Here is a 13,411-nt window from a genome sequence, read left to right on the forward strand (position 1 = left end):
TGGTTGAGTTTGGGAATGGATGCTGGGATTGTATATATAGAAAGAGTGAAGTGGACCAAGTGGTAGCTAATCCCTATATCCTATGCCCTATGGTGTGAGATTAATATGGCCCTAGCTCTGTCCCTGTCACTTACTGCTGGAACGAACTTTCTTGTGTTTAAGAGTACAGTGACAACTTTTTTTTACTAAATTGGTTCCAACTTCCAACCAATCTCATTTGTTTTTAAATTCTTTTATATATGTATATTAATACATTATTTGACTAAAAGTAATGATAGTTACCTTCTCGTCTTTACATTTCCCTTGTCCTGCTTAATTTGTTGTACGTACGTGTAATCTCATGTTAAAAATCGTTTGTATCCTAATTTACCCTTTAAATATCATTTATGTTAAAAAATTAAATGAAGGGAATCTGGGAATGTAGCTAACATTCTTCTTATTATGAATGAATTTATATAGATTCTCTATTATGTCTGTGTTTATTAGTTTTAATCATAATTGCGTATTAAAAATTAAATGGTTATAAATGTACGGACATGATCTCAAATATGTTTTTCCTTTTTTTTTTTTTTATTGATCAATAACTATTGTCCATGAGATTTCAACTCAAAATTTTCTTTAATAAAAGAGAGACTAAAGTGTCATTTATTAAACCAAATGATCATTGACACAATTTATACATATTCAAAATGTATTATGAAATTTAATTTTATCTTTTACCTGTACATTTTTAAATTTATAATACACGAATGGAATTGAAATTGAACAAAAACAAACAAAGACAAACCATAAACAGCGTGAATACTGAATATATACTTGCATGAAACAACGTACACGGTACACCTACAACGGCATTATTTTGCTCCTAATCGTCCAGACCCAGACACTCAACCGACAACAACGGTGCAGATGGCAACTGGCAACTTTCAAAATTGAGTTGTCTTTTTCCTTTATTATATTGAAATATTTTGTCTTTTTATCAGAAATTTGATCATACTCTGTCATTATTATTTATCATGCACTTTACATTATACAATACTATTGAGTTCACGTTCTTTTTAATCAGAAAATTTACTTAATTAATTAAGCCACAACACTCGTCTTCACAATTTTCAAATACATGGTTTTAAACTAAGTTTTGAATAGGTGTAATCACTTATTAATTATTATGCTGTGAAGGTTTGAACCCATAACATTTAGGGCACTTTATGCTCAATCATTTACCATCGGGCCATCCGTACGTGTACTTTTACTTCTTCATGCTTTGTGTGTATTTCGAGTTTATATATTTGATATCCAAATCTTGATCGCTACATCATTTTATAGTTCTCGTGACTCACCTTGGGGATCGAGCAGGCCTTGCCTAAAAGAAAGTGGTACAATTTTTTGACTAGTGGTCCTGAGCTCATGATACAGAGCATGGCTTTCAGATCGATGTTTAATTACTAGGACTAGAGCAACTAAGCTTACGTCTATTTACCCTCCCAAAATATATACTTACAACTTTCCTATATATAAGGCTTATAATATGATTTGCACTCTTGCAAAGGATGAAAGGAATGTCAAATTTCTTCCAAATTTTAGTTACAAGATAATGCCGTAGCTAGTTGAGATATCATGTGACATCACAGTTTTTTATTTGTTATAAATAAATGAGATTTCAACTTATATATAGATAATAAATATGTTATTGTTAGCTTGATATACATTGTTAGTCCACTCCCAAACAGTTTAAGCTCTTAATGCATTATGGTAGTTTAACATGTCAAAGTCTTGTTTGTAGAAGGTCTTGGACTCAAATTCTTCATTCCTTACTATGGTCAAGTTGGGGATGCACTCGTGAAAGAAAGTGTTAACTTAAGACACATTGTTGATATATTCATGGACTAAAATTATTTTAGTTTCTTATACTAATATACAAAAACATTGGGCCGGTGGATAAATTTAGTGAACATAGTTTTCCCATGCTGGTATATATGGCCGGGCATAAAATTTGAAGTTAGGAAAAAAAGAAGAGGATCGAGACTATTGTTTTACCCTTTTCTTTTGCTAATTAGCATAAATTCCGTTGTAGTTAAGGACATCCATGGCCTTTCTTTCTTTCATGAATTGCCAAGACATTTTCCTTTATTGAGCTTTTGATACCAAACAATGTTATATAAAGCTCGATTTAGATGCTAAAGATCGAGCACTTAGAGGTGCCAATGGCTATAGTATACAACGTACCCTGTAAAGTTGCTTTCAGAACAAAACGTAAATGGCTTTTCTTTATATATATTCCCTTTAATTTGAATCTTTTTATAACTTTTCTGTACATGGTTTCAAAATATAACTCTAAAGAGTTAATCTTGGATAACGTTTGAATGTTCTTGATCATTTGTACATTTTATCACATGAAACACAGTCAAATTATAAGGCATTAGTCCAAACCGGCCATTTGTAACGTCATCATTACATAACTACGTTTGTCTTTATATTGTTTCCATGATAGCTAGCTAAACACCATGATGTTTAACCTTAATTAACTGATGTAGTTAATAATTTGTGAAAGGGTGTCGGCAGGACAACAACATTTTTTGAATTATAAATTAGGTCAAGTGAGACTAGCTAGTAAACAAAGGAATCCAACAAAAGGAAAATAAGGGTCCCTTGCATGTGCAAGGAAAGGAACTTTGCATATAAATCAATAAAAAACAACATATTTCACTCTATCAACTAAACATTTCACTCTATATATCTTATACCAAAAAACTTTAGAGAGAGTATATAAATCAATAAAAAACAACATATTTCCTTAATTTGTTCTTTTTTCAACATGTCAATTGAGGATAGGTAAACCGTACCCATGCATGCCCATGGCCCCATGCACCTCATGATCATCCAATAATGGCAACAAAAAAAAAATGTTGCATGATGGAAACAATAGCTAGTGCTTCTGGCAGTTGAAAAACAATTACTTGCTGATCAATTTTTTATCCCTTACAGATCGATCAACGCAACTATTTAAAATGTATGGGGATAATAGTGAATATTTCTATAAATATTATGTAAATTTTACAATTCGATCAATTTTTAAGTATATATCTTCATCTATACATGTCTTACAACGATGCATGCTCTGCGATATCTTCCATTTGGATTCAGCTTCTAGAAGAAAATTTTGAGTCGAGGGAAAATTTTGGCTGATTTCAAATGACATGTTTGCCAACTGATCTTTGAGTTGAGTGAAATATATCTTCTTTGCGGTTGGTTACTTATGTTGCACATATATTGTCGGCATTTTATAATCGCATTGCACATTGTGTGTTAATTATCATAATACTTTGTCAATAAATATTCCATGGTAAGACAATTTAATATGTTATGTGTGAGACTATGATCAATTGAAATCATATATTCAAACAAAAATACTTTTAATCATCCAACATTATGTTTCATTGGTTACTAAAAATCTAACAATATAACATATGAGATGATATATATAATAATTGAATCTAAACATAACTTAGAAAATTGACGGTTTCAATCATCAAATTATAATGCGGAGTGAGTCACACAAGTCATACATTTTTATGTTTAAGATGAAGTATATCTTAACGAAAGGGAGCTTGTAGATATATATATATATATATATATATAATCAGGCTCCTTCTGTTGAGGTATACCTCAACTTATTTATGTTGAGGTATATCATGTTGGGGCCCACACGAGTAGTTTTGTGTTGATCCGAACCGTTCAAGTTTTACATCTCCATAGATAGATCATCCTTGCAAAAAATTAGCCAAATCGGAAATCATTTGTCTATCTAACTTTGATCAAATAAATGGACGAACCAAATATTTTTGATAAAACCGTCTATATGTTTTATCAAAGTTAGATAGACAAATGATTTCTGATTTGGCTAATTTTTTGCAAGGATGATCTATCAATGAAGATGATCCTTGCAAACGGTTCGGATTGACACAAAACGACTCGTGTGGGCCCCAACAAGGTCATACCTCAACATAAATAAGTTAAGATATACCTCAACAAAAGGAGCCTGTATATATCTATTATACACAAATTTTGCAGGACATCTGTTCCTTAGTTAACTATATATATATATTGTTTAGTTTATAAGACCAAAAGTATTCCCACTAAATAATTAATGACAACTACTTTTTCTATAAAAAAAAAAAAAAGAATATAAAAGAGGAACGAGGGAATTGAAGAATATAGGACAGGTACCAAGCTAGGCGCGCCCTGTCAAAGTATTTAAAAAATTGGTTAAAGTTTCATTATGTTAAGTTGTTTAATTACAATGAAAATGATGGAGAATGAGAGGACCGTTCCCAGTTGTGATATTATTTTGATCGAGTTAGATATATATATGTAATAACTATGGTTTCATAGCTTACATGCTACAGCAGTTTGGCCCATGCATATTGCACCTATTTCGGGAATCGATGATTTGTTTTCCAATAAAGTTCCGTAACTATAGTTAGAATGTGAATGGCAATCAATTAAAAACTTAATTCTCAGTCGGTGATTGAAAATTTTGATTGATTGCAAAAAGAAAAATATAGTTATTGTATGGAAGAAAAAATATAGAGAGTGGACCTAAGAAATGCATAAAAAATGGAATACAGCGACAGGAAGAGTAGTGTTTTGCTCACATATATATATATATATATGTAGTGTACACATATAGCTAATGGCTCACATTATTTATTTTTATTTTCTTAAGAATGAGTTATGGCTCGCATTAAGAAGTTGATGATTTGGTTGAGCCATCGGCCTGGACAAGTTATTGATATTCTGTGTGCCCTACTAGCTTAACAGTCACTTATATATAATTAAGACAGAGTGGTACGTTGTGGTGTCCAAAAATCATTACATACAATTAATTGAGATTGTGCAGCGAGTAGGGCCCCTTCAAGATAAGAAAGAAATTATGCACAAGATTTGAGCAAGGACAATCACGATTTCTATTAGATAAATATAGTACATGAGATAATATAAGTAATTAACATGCATGGCCAAAAGAGTCAGTCAGCTAGAGATGGATTACGTCCTAGTATTCAACACTCAATCAACACCTCTGCCATATTTCAGTATTCAAAGCACCAACCAGAGCATCTTTCAAAAAAATATATATATATAAGTAATGAAAGAAAATGATATGTTATGATTAGAATATAAATGTATAATATAGTAAAAAACATGTGAAGAAAGTAATATATACCAACATTATGCTATAACGGTCACGGTCATCTAATATTTAATTTCAACCTTCACATGTACGTGTTGCAGTAGTAGTAAGAACTGTAAGATGATGAGGAGCATGAAGTTGGTCTTAAACTTGGAAACTCGGATTTCTTGGGTTACCCTATCAAGAGCCAAATTAAACACTGGAATTTATTCAGGTCATGATTTGCGAGTGATTACAATTAAGGTATTTAGATTAACTAATTTTAAAACCAATCTGAACAATTTCAGTGTCCACCACACCAAACATGGCAATTCCATAGGAGTCCCATCGTAATTAAGAACCAAATTGTCATCGTGGAGTGTATAGGAATACGAATTAATGTCTCAAACAGAAAGAACACCGACAGAGAGAAACAAAATAATTTGAAGGAGGCATGGTTTTATAGGCATTTCATATCCTTTCTAAAAGCAATAAAGCATCAGTTTTCGTCTGTTATATTTATTTATTTCTTGGATTAACAACTGTTATCCAAGAGTTTTGAACTTAGATTATTTCTGATTATAGGAGAATTATTGGGTTTCAAATAACTTTATAGATAAAAATCATAAAATAAGGAATACATTTTTTTAATAGAATTTCAAATGGTTATTTCGAGATGTTTTTTAATTGAGTGGGTTATGCAAATCATCCTTAGCTGCTGAGTTGACCACCCTAACATATTTTATTTATTAATTTTTTTCTATTTTACCCTTTATTGTAAAAATATGATGAAATCACCAAGATTTATTCGGTGGTCATCTACCGAAACATCCACCAATGTTCGGCAAATAAATGTCGAATAAATACAAATATTTCGACAGATTACTGTCGAATACCCTTTTCATTTCTATTTGGTGGTTATTTATCGAATAATCCACAAATTTTCAGTAGATAACTGTCGAATAATCATAAATATTTCGGTAGATAACTGTCGAATGGCCTGACAAACAAAACTGAAATTTTTTGTTTAAAGGGTAAAGTTAGAATTTTGAAATAAAGTTGTTACTTAGCAGTTTATGGTGGTCGGAATACTGACCTTTTTTATTTTTTATTGTTGTAATCATATAAAAGAGGCATGGCATTGGACCTATAAGTTGTAGTGGGCCACTAGGCCCAATTAAGTCCCAGATTCAAAAGTGTGATCTGATCCAATCTTGTAATGTCATCTATAGGCCAGGGCCGCCAGGCCCAGTGCTAAAATATGACATTTTGACAAAAACGACATGTCGTTTCTTCAAGCGATGCATATCATCTGAAACGGCGCGAGAGTTAAGCGGGTCGCGTTAAGAAACTTTGTTTAAACCCTTAAAACCCTCAAACGACACCGTTTATAACAGAAGCCAAGCGCAAATACGTTATAGTCGTTTGGTGCAATTTCCTCTTAGGTTTGTGAACTGAAAGTGGCAGCAGACTAGAGGCAGCTCTACAGAAGAAAGTAAGCTTATTTTTCTTTTTTATTTTTAAATTTCTTCTTTGATAGCAATAATCAATTTGTTTTGTTTCAATTCAATAGAAGTTGCTCTTTTTCTAATCTTTAGGTTCTCAAACACTCTCTTACTAATGAAAAATTTGCTATTTTTGTTGTTTTTATCATTGGATTAATCTAAATTTTCAGCATGACAGATTTTTATGTTCCTTAACTTAATTTCTTGCTTGTTTGGATTGTTGGTAATTAAACTGTTTTGTAGTAGGAAGCTGTGTAGAGATTTGTGTGTGAGTGGGGCAGTGAGGTTTGCTTATGGTTTCTGTTGGGTCTAAAGCATTGCTGTTGAGACGACTTGGAAGCTTAATGGGTGAGGAGGACAAGTCAAATAAACGTGGTAGAAAGAAAATGGGTATGAGCCGAAAGCCTGACAAACAAGGTTTGTCCTTTGATGCCAGTGTTAACAAAAATGTATCCGGGCGGGGCTCAAATCGTCAAAGCGATTCAGCACCACAGAAATCAGTTATTAGGTATTACACTATTACATGATAAGTTGTTTTAATGATGGGTTTTCAGAATGATGGCCAATTTATGAGTTCTGGTTGAATTTTAATGATTTTGAGTACTTGTTGTAGGAAACAGGTTGACCCCGAGATGACGAAATACTTTTTGGAAATTGCTAACCTTTTTGAGAGTAATGGGGTTGATATGGAGGAGAGGTCGGTTATATGCGGGAATGCCCTTGAAGAAGCTAGGGGGAAGGAATTTGAACTTGCAACCGATTATATCATAAGCCACACTATGCAGACTCTCCTTGAGGGCTGTGATGTTGACAGCCTTTGTGCTTTCATTCGAAGCTGTGCAAAGGACTTCCCTTCTATTGCAATGGATCAATCTGGTTCTCATGTAGCTGAGACTGCCATCCGGTCTTTATCTAAGCATCTTCAGGACATGGAGGACTATTCTGTTATTGAAGACACTCTAAAGGCAATATGCAAGGTATCAAGTGTTTGATATTTTTAGTTACGAGAAGTGTGGTTTTGGGTTGCTTTAGGCTCTTAGGAGTGTTTTTCACTCTACCCTTGTTCTCTTTCAATATAAAGAGCATTTTTTCATTGATTCCCTTTTCTGTCTCTAGTATTTTGAAGCCATAAATTATCCAGATAATATAATTATAATCACCTTACTGTTATGAATGTTAATTGCACATTTGAGTGATGAAAAACCTGTCGATCTTTATTTTTGTCAATCATTTGAACTTTAAAAACTTTAAAACAATTGAAACAGAAATGTATAAGTTAGGGGCAAATATAACTTACAAATTTTTTCTTAAATTTTGTCTTTTGTCAGGTGGTTGTAAAGAATTCTGTTGATCTGATGTGCAATTGCTATGGATCTCATGTTCTGCGAAGTCTTCTTTGTCTTTGTAAAGGAGTACCATTAGATTCTTCTGAGTTTCATGTGACAAAGTCATCTTCAGTCCTGGCCCGGCGATTGAATTTTAAGGCATCACGACCAGATGCAGATGTTTCCCCACATTTTGTACAAGGATTCCCAGATTTATTTAAGAATCTTGTTTCAGGGATGTTAAATTGTGCCCAAAACAACATTAAGACCCTGCAAGTTGATCAATACAGCAGTTTGGTTCTGCAGGCATGTTCTATATCTTACTATTTTGATGAGTTTCTTTTGTTTTTAATTGTCAATTGATAACTGATAAGCTGTTCATTAACAAATATATAAATAAAAGAAATCAAAATTAAAGGTAATATAATGTTGATAACAGTTTGGTTGATAAGACGATTTCAATAGCATTTGATTGGTAATATAGTGTTGACAACTTCATAAGTCAGTTTTCATTATTGGCCCAGATCTCCATTTGTGATACTTGGTTTGCATGATCTGATGAACAGCAAATTTAATATCTCCCATTCTAAAGTGCAAATTTATTTTGTGCTCAGTGGTTCCCTTTATTTATTTATAGAAAGGGGCAGGGTAATTTTTCTTTTCATTTAAGTATGTGGTAGTGATTTTCTTTTGAGGTGAGATGTAACTCTTTCATGAATAAGATTGGTGACGTATTATTGATCATTTGCTTGCATAGAACAATTTACAGTTTTGATAATCTTTTTTGTAACACCTTTTTTTTTTTTCCTCGTTTGCAATGAGATTATACTTACGTGATTTGAATCCATGCTGAATTGTATTCTACTTTCTTTTTCCTTGTCAGACTGCTTTGAAGTTGTTAGCTGGACATGAAGAAGAGCTGTTGCAAATAATTCCCATTCTTATTGGGTGTACCAGGGAAGATATTGTAGAAGGAAACTCTATCAAACTGACTAAAGTGAGAGATGTTTTATATTTGATGAAAGAAACAGCATTTAGCCATTTAATGGAGGTAAGGTTTGCCTTAACAACTTATGCCTGCATAAAATTTTACCAAAGGACGAGTTGTACATACTCTTATTAAATTTTATACTTAATACAGTCATGCTTGTATAAATTGTAATTTGATATCAAATTGGTGTTATACAACTCCATGAAGGAAATCGGTCTTGATATTCAATTTAGGCTTTATTACACTTTACCCACCTGAACTTTGAGCTCAATCTCACTTCACCACCTAAACAAAAAATTGTGTCAATTTACCACTTGAATTAAAAACTTGTTGCAATGTACCACCTATGGTTTATTTTGTCTAAATTTTTGTTAAAAATAAGAGTGTTTTGTTCTTTTTAAGTTAGTTTTTTATTGTGTTAAAGCAAATAAAGTGTAAAAAAATCATTTTTTCTAACAATAGGAACTTGAAAAGGAGCAAAACACTCTTATTTTTAACAATAGTTTAAACAAAATGAGCCAGAGGTGGTACATTGCAACAAATTTTTAATTCAGGTGGTAAATTGACACAATTTTTTTTTTAGGTGGTGAAGTGAGATTGAGCCCAAAGTCCCGGTGGGTAAAATGTAAAAAAGCCTTCAATTTATGATAGCTACAAACTAATGCTATACCAACATTTCACTAAGACCAAATTTATATAGTTTTACTGTATCTTGAAATTTAATACTCTTTCCTAAAATAATAATTTCCTTCAGCATGTGTTTTATGGTATGGTTATCCACATTTACAGCGTTAAACTTCCTTTAGTGACTCTTGGGATTTCAATAATTTTTCACTGTAACTTTTGAGCTGCAGCTGTAGTTATATAGTATAACGGGTAGGTAAGGTAACACAGCTTTTTCACCTCAGATATGGCTGGCCAAATGCACATAATATGAAAAACTGATGACAAGTTCATACATTCACATCTATTTGTATTATTCTATCCTTTTTCTCCTTGATTGCAACTTTGGTTTATTTTCTGAAAATGCAGGTTGTTTTGGAAGTGGCTCCTGAAGTCTTGTACAATGAAATGTTTACAAAAGTGTTCAGAAACTCATTATTTGATCTTGCATCTCATCATTGTGGGAACTTTGTGATTCAAGCACTAATTTCTCATACCAGAAATCAAGATCAAGTATGTTTTCTGATAGTGTTGCTCTTGGATACTAACACTCATCATGCTTCAATGCTGAATTGTTTTTATGATTAACATTTACTATTGTGGGTAGTTAATATAATGTGTTTAACTTCGAATTATTTACTTCCATTTATTTATCACCTACTGCTTTACTAGTTTAGCCACTTTGGCATATTTATTTCACAAAAGTACTGTTTAATATCTCCTTGAAAAAAACTGGTCTTGGATCTGTCATAACACCTTATTGTCAATTTTTCCATTAGATGGAGTTGATCTGGGGGGAACTTGGTTCGAAATTTAAGTATCTGCTTGAAATGGGAAGATCGGGAGTTATTGCTTCACTGCTTGCTGCAAGTCAAAGGCTTCATACTTACGAAGATAAGGTTAATAATGAATTGGTGTTAATTTTTGTAGTTTTTTCATTTTCACCTAAGTATTTATGTATTTGAATTTAAAATATTCTGGAAATGTTGTATGGTGATTTTTACCCCACCAATCTGTTCAAATACAATTGTTACTGTTGAATAAAATAGATGGGTGCTATTTACTAGTAAAAAAGTCCTTTGTTCTGATTATGAGTCTGGATCTTCGTTTTAATCGCAGTTATGTTCCCATTATTTGTTTGACAGTGTTGCCAGGCCCTTGCTGCTGCAGTACATTCAAGTAATGAGTCTTCAACATGCATTGTTCCCCGAATACTGTTTCTTGATAGCTACTTCTACTGTCAAGATAAGTCTAATTGGAGTTGGACAAGTGGTGTTAGAATGCATGTCATGGGTTCATTGATTCTGCAAGAAGTTTTTCGATTTCAAAATGTATGTAATCTTTCTTGTAGTTCTACGCAAACCAGACCCCCAAACTATATATTGGATTTTGCTGTATATTGTTAGTAGCTAATAGCTCTAAGTTGACTTGCATATTTATTAGCTTATTGTGATGCCTCATAGATTGTTTGAATAGAGTTCTAGCTTCTCCATAGCTGCCCTTTCACTCTCTCCATATTCATTTTAAGGGAAACCACCTCCCCTTTCATGTGTCCTCTTCTGTCTCTATGTAAAATTCTGTTTCAATTAATGGAATGTCTATCTTCAATTTTTACATTGTAAAGGTAATATACTGAGCTTGGTCATTACAATTTATTTATTTATCTATTTTAGTAAGGATATTCAGGAAATAAAATAGTGCAATAATGATTGAAGCATGTTCACTTAACTGGTTCTTGCATTCAGGGAAGGAAAAAAAAATGGTTCTTGCATTACAATGTTGTATTTGTTAATACTGATCTACTGTATATTGCTTTTCATCTTCGCAGGAATTTATACAGCCCTATATTACAAGTATTACATCCATCAATGCTGATAATATCCTTGAAGTTGCTAAAGATGCAGGAGGAGCTCGTGTTATTGAAGCTTTTCTAAGTTCTGATGCTTCTGCGAAACTGAAACGCCGATTAATTATGAAGTATGTCGTGTAACTTAATTGGTAGCATGTGTATCTATCAGGATGCTTAGATATATGATTTAGTCCTATGGTATTTAATTGGATCTTATGTTGCATACTTTGAAGGCTTCGTGGACATTTTGGAGAGCTTTCATTGCAATCATCAGGTTCTTTTACTGTTGAAAAGTGCTTTACTACTGGCAACTTGTCACTCAGAGAGGCAATAGTATCTGAGTTGTTAGCTGTGCGAAGTGAACTTTGGAATACGAAGCAAGGTCCTCATCTTATGAGGAAACTAGATGTTGATGGGTAAGCTCCTGGCCATATGTTATCTCAGAATATCAGGATTTGGATGTGCTTCATTGTTAGTCAAGATGTGTCAATCCTTGTTCTCTGTTAAGGAGAGCATGCACTTGTCTCTGAAATAACTCACCCAAGTAATTACCACATAGCTGGTTATCTTTCTGGCCCACAATTGCGCGCACACATAATTGAAAAAAAAAAAATTTAATCATTTGCGATACAGTGTCATGGCATTGTTTGTAAGGAGTTGAATGTTCGTAGTTTATTTACTTGACCCTTTTGTAAATGACAGATTTGCTGCTAGACCTGATCAGTGGAGGTCCAGACAAGAATCAAAACAATCGACTGTCAACGAATTTTATGTTACATTTGGCTCTACTGAGACCAAGCCGTCAAAGAATAGCAGCTTTCTTTCTGACAATTTTAAGAACACATCACGCCCAGATGGAATAAAGGAAATGAGGAAAGAAATTGAACTTCACCAGGCATCTCCTGCGCCATTTTTGAGTACAACAGGCCTTAAACGCAAGCCAAAGAAAACAGAACACAGCAGCAAGAAGCATGCAAGAATCTCAATGGATGAGGATGTTTCTAAAGTAAAAGATAATGTGTCAAAGAAGAAGTTAGTCACAAATATGGAAACATCTCAATCCATGGCCAAAACAGAGAAGAAACGACACAGGAAGGATGTTATGCCAAAATCCCACAAGAAGTTGAAAGCATGAAGATGTGGATCATCTACTTCTATCATGTTTTGTAATTTTTGTCCTACACTGCAGAGGGTATAACCTAATTGGAGAAGGGGAAGAAATAGCCTGAAGGAAGTTACCAAAAGGGAGAAGAAAAAGCTTACAAAAAGTGGAAAAAGAATATGATGGTTAGATATACAATATTTGCTTAGTTGTGTGATCTTTGAATTGGTGGCATAGGCTGTAACTGAGTTGGAGAATTTATGTTTTGTTCGTGTTCTAGTTTTTGTTCCTCAAGTTGAGGTTGTTAAGGTGTATGCCTTTTGTAACAGAATAATATTATCTATATATACATCCAAGAAACAAATTTACTTTTAAAAGCAGAGCTGACAAACTTAGTTAGCAAAATTGTAATTGCATTACAAATTGTATTACATGTAAAACTTGCAGGGAGCATGAGAAGTGGGATACTGGAAAGTTGCCTAGGAATGAATCAGAAAGAAAACTACATACTGTCGAGATCCAGCATTTTTGGTTCTGTACTTCCTCCTTCAGCCATCTTATGGAGGAAGGGGGATTTGAAGTGCTTCGTGGTATCTTTCGAAGGCATGAGTCAACCTGCTTATAATGGTTCTTCCTGGTTCCCTGCAGATCTTTGAGGGCTTGTGAAGATGAGGCTGTGATTGGTGCAGCAGAGTTGTGAACATTCCTCGGCTGGTGCTCCATTAGTTCAGGCTCATAGTATAATAGAAAATGCAAGAGAGAGAGCAGCCAGAACTCTAGACCAGGCCTTCATATCTCCTCTCTGT

The 13,411-nt window shown here is 33.4% G+C and overlaps 1 protein-coding gene across 2 annotated transcripts; it reads left to right on the forward strand.

Annotated features, from left to right (window-relative positions):
• Positions 1-6,590: 6,590 nt before the first annotated feature.
• PUM23 (pumilio 23) lies at positions 6,591-12,982 on the forward strand. 2 transcript variants are annotated; one of them, XM_086241112.1, is made up of 11 exons: positions 6,591-6,665; positions 6,919-7,183; positions 7,289-7,652; positions 8,004-8,306; positions 8,884-9,051; positions 10,024-10,167; positions 10,434-10,553; positions 10,800-10,985; positions 11,483-11,631; positions 11,737-11,919; positions 12,206-12,982. In XM_086241112.1, exons 2-11 carry the CDS (start codon positions 6,969-6,971, stop codon positions 12,636-12,638), a joined length of 2,265 nt encoding a protein of 754 aa, XP_086097238.1. In that variant the 5' UTR covers positions 6,591-6,665; positions 6,919-6,968; the 3' UTR covers positions 12,639-12,982. The 2 variants fall into 2 exon arrangements, with proteins under 2 accessions (XP_086097238.1, XP_086097239.1); XM_086241113.1 differs by having other exon boundaries at positions 6,644-6,665; positions 6,922-7,183.
• The last annotated feature ends 429 nt before the right edge of the window (positions 12,983-13,411 follow it).

This window comes from Dryas octopetala, chromosome 4 (genome assembly GCF_963921425.1).
Source record: "Dryas octopetala chromosome 4, drDryOcto1.1, whole genome shotgun sequence".
NCBI classification, from domain to species: domain Eukaryota; kingdom Viridiplantae; phylum Streptophyta; class Magnoliopsida; order Rosales; family Rosaceae; genus Dryas; species Dryas octopetala.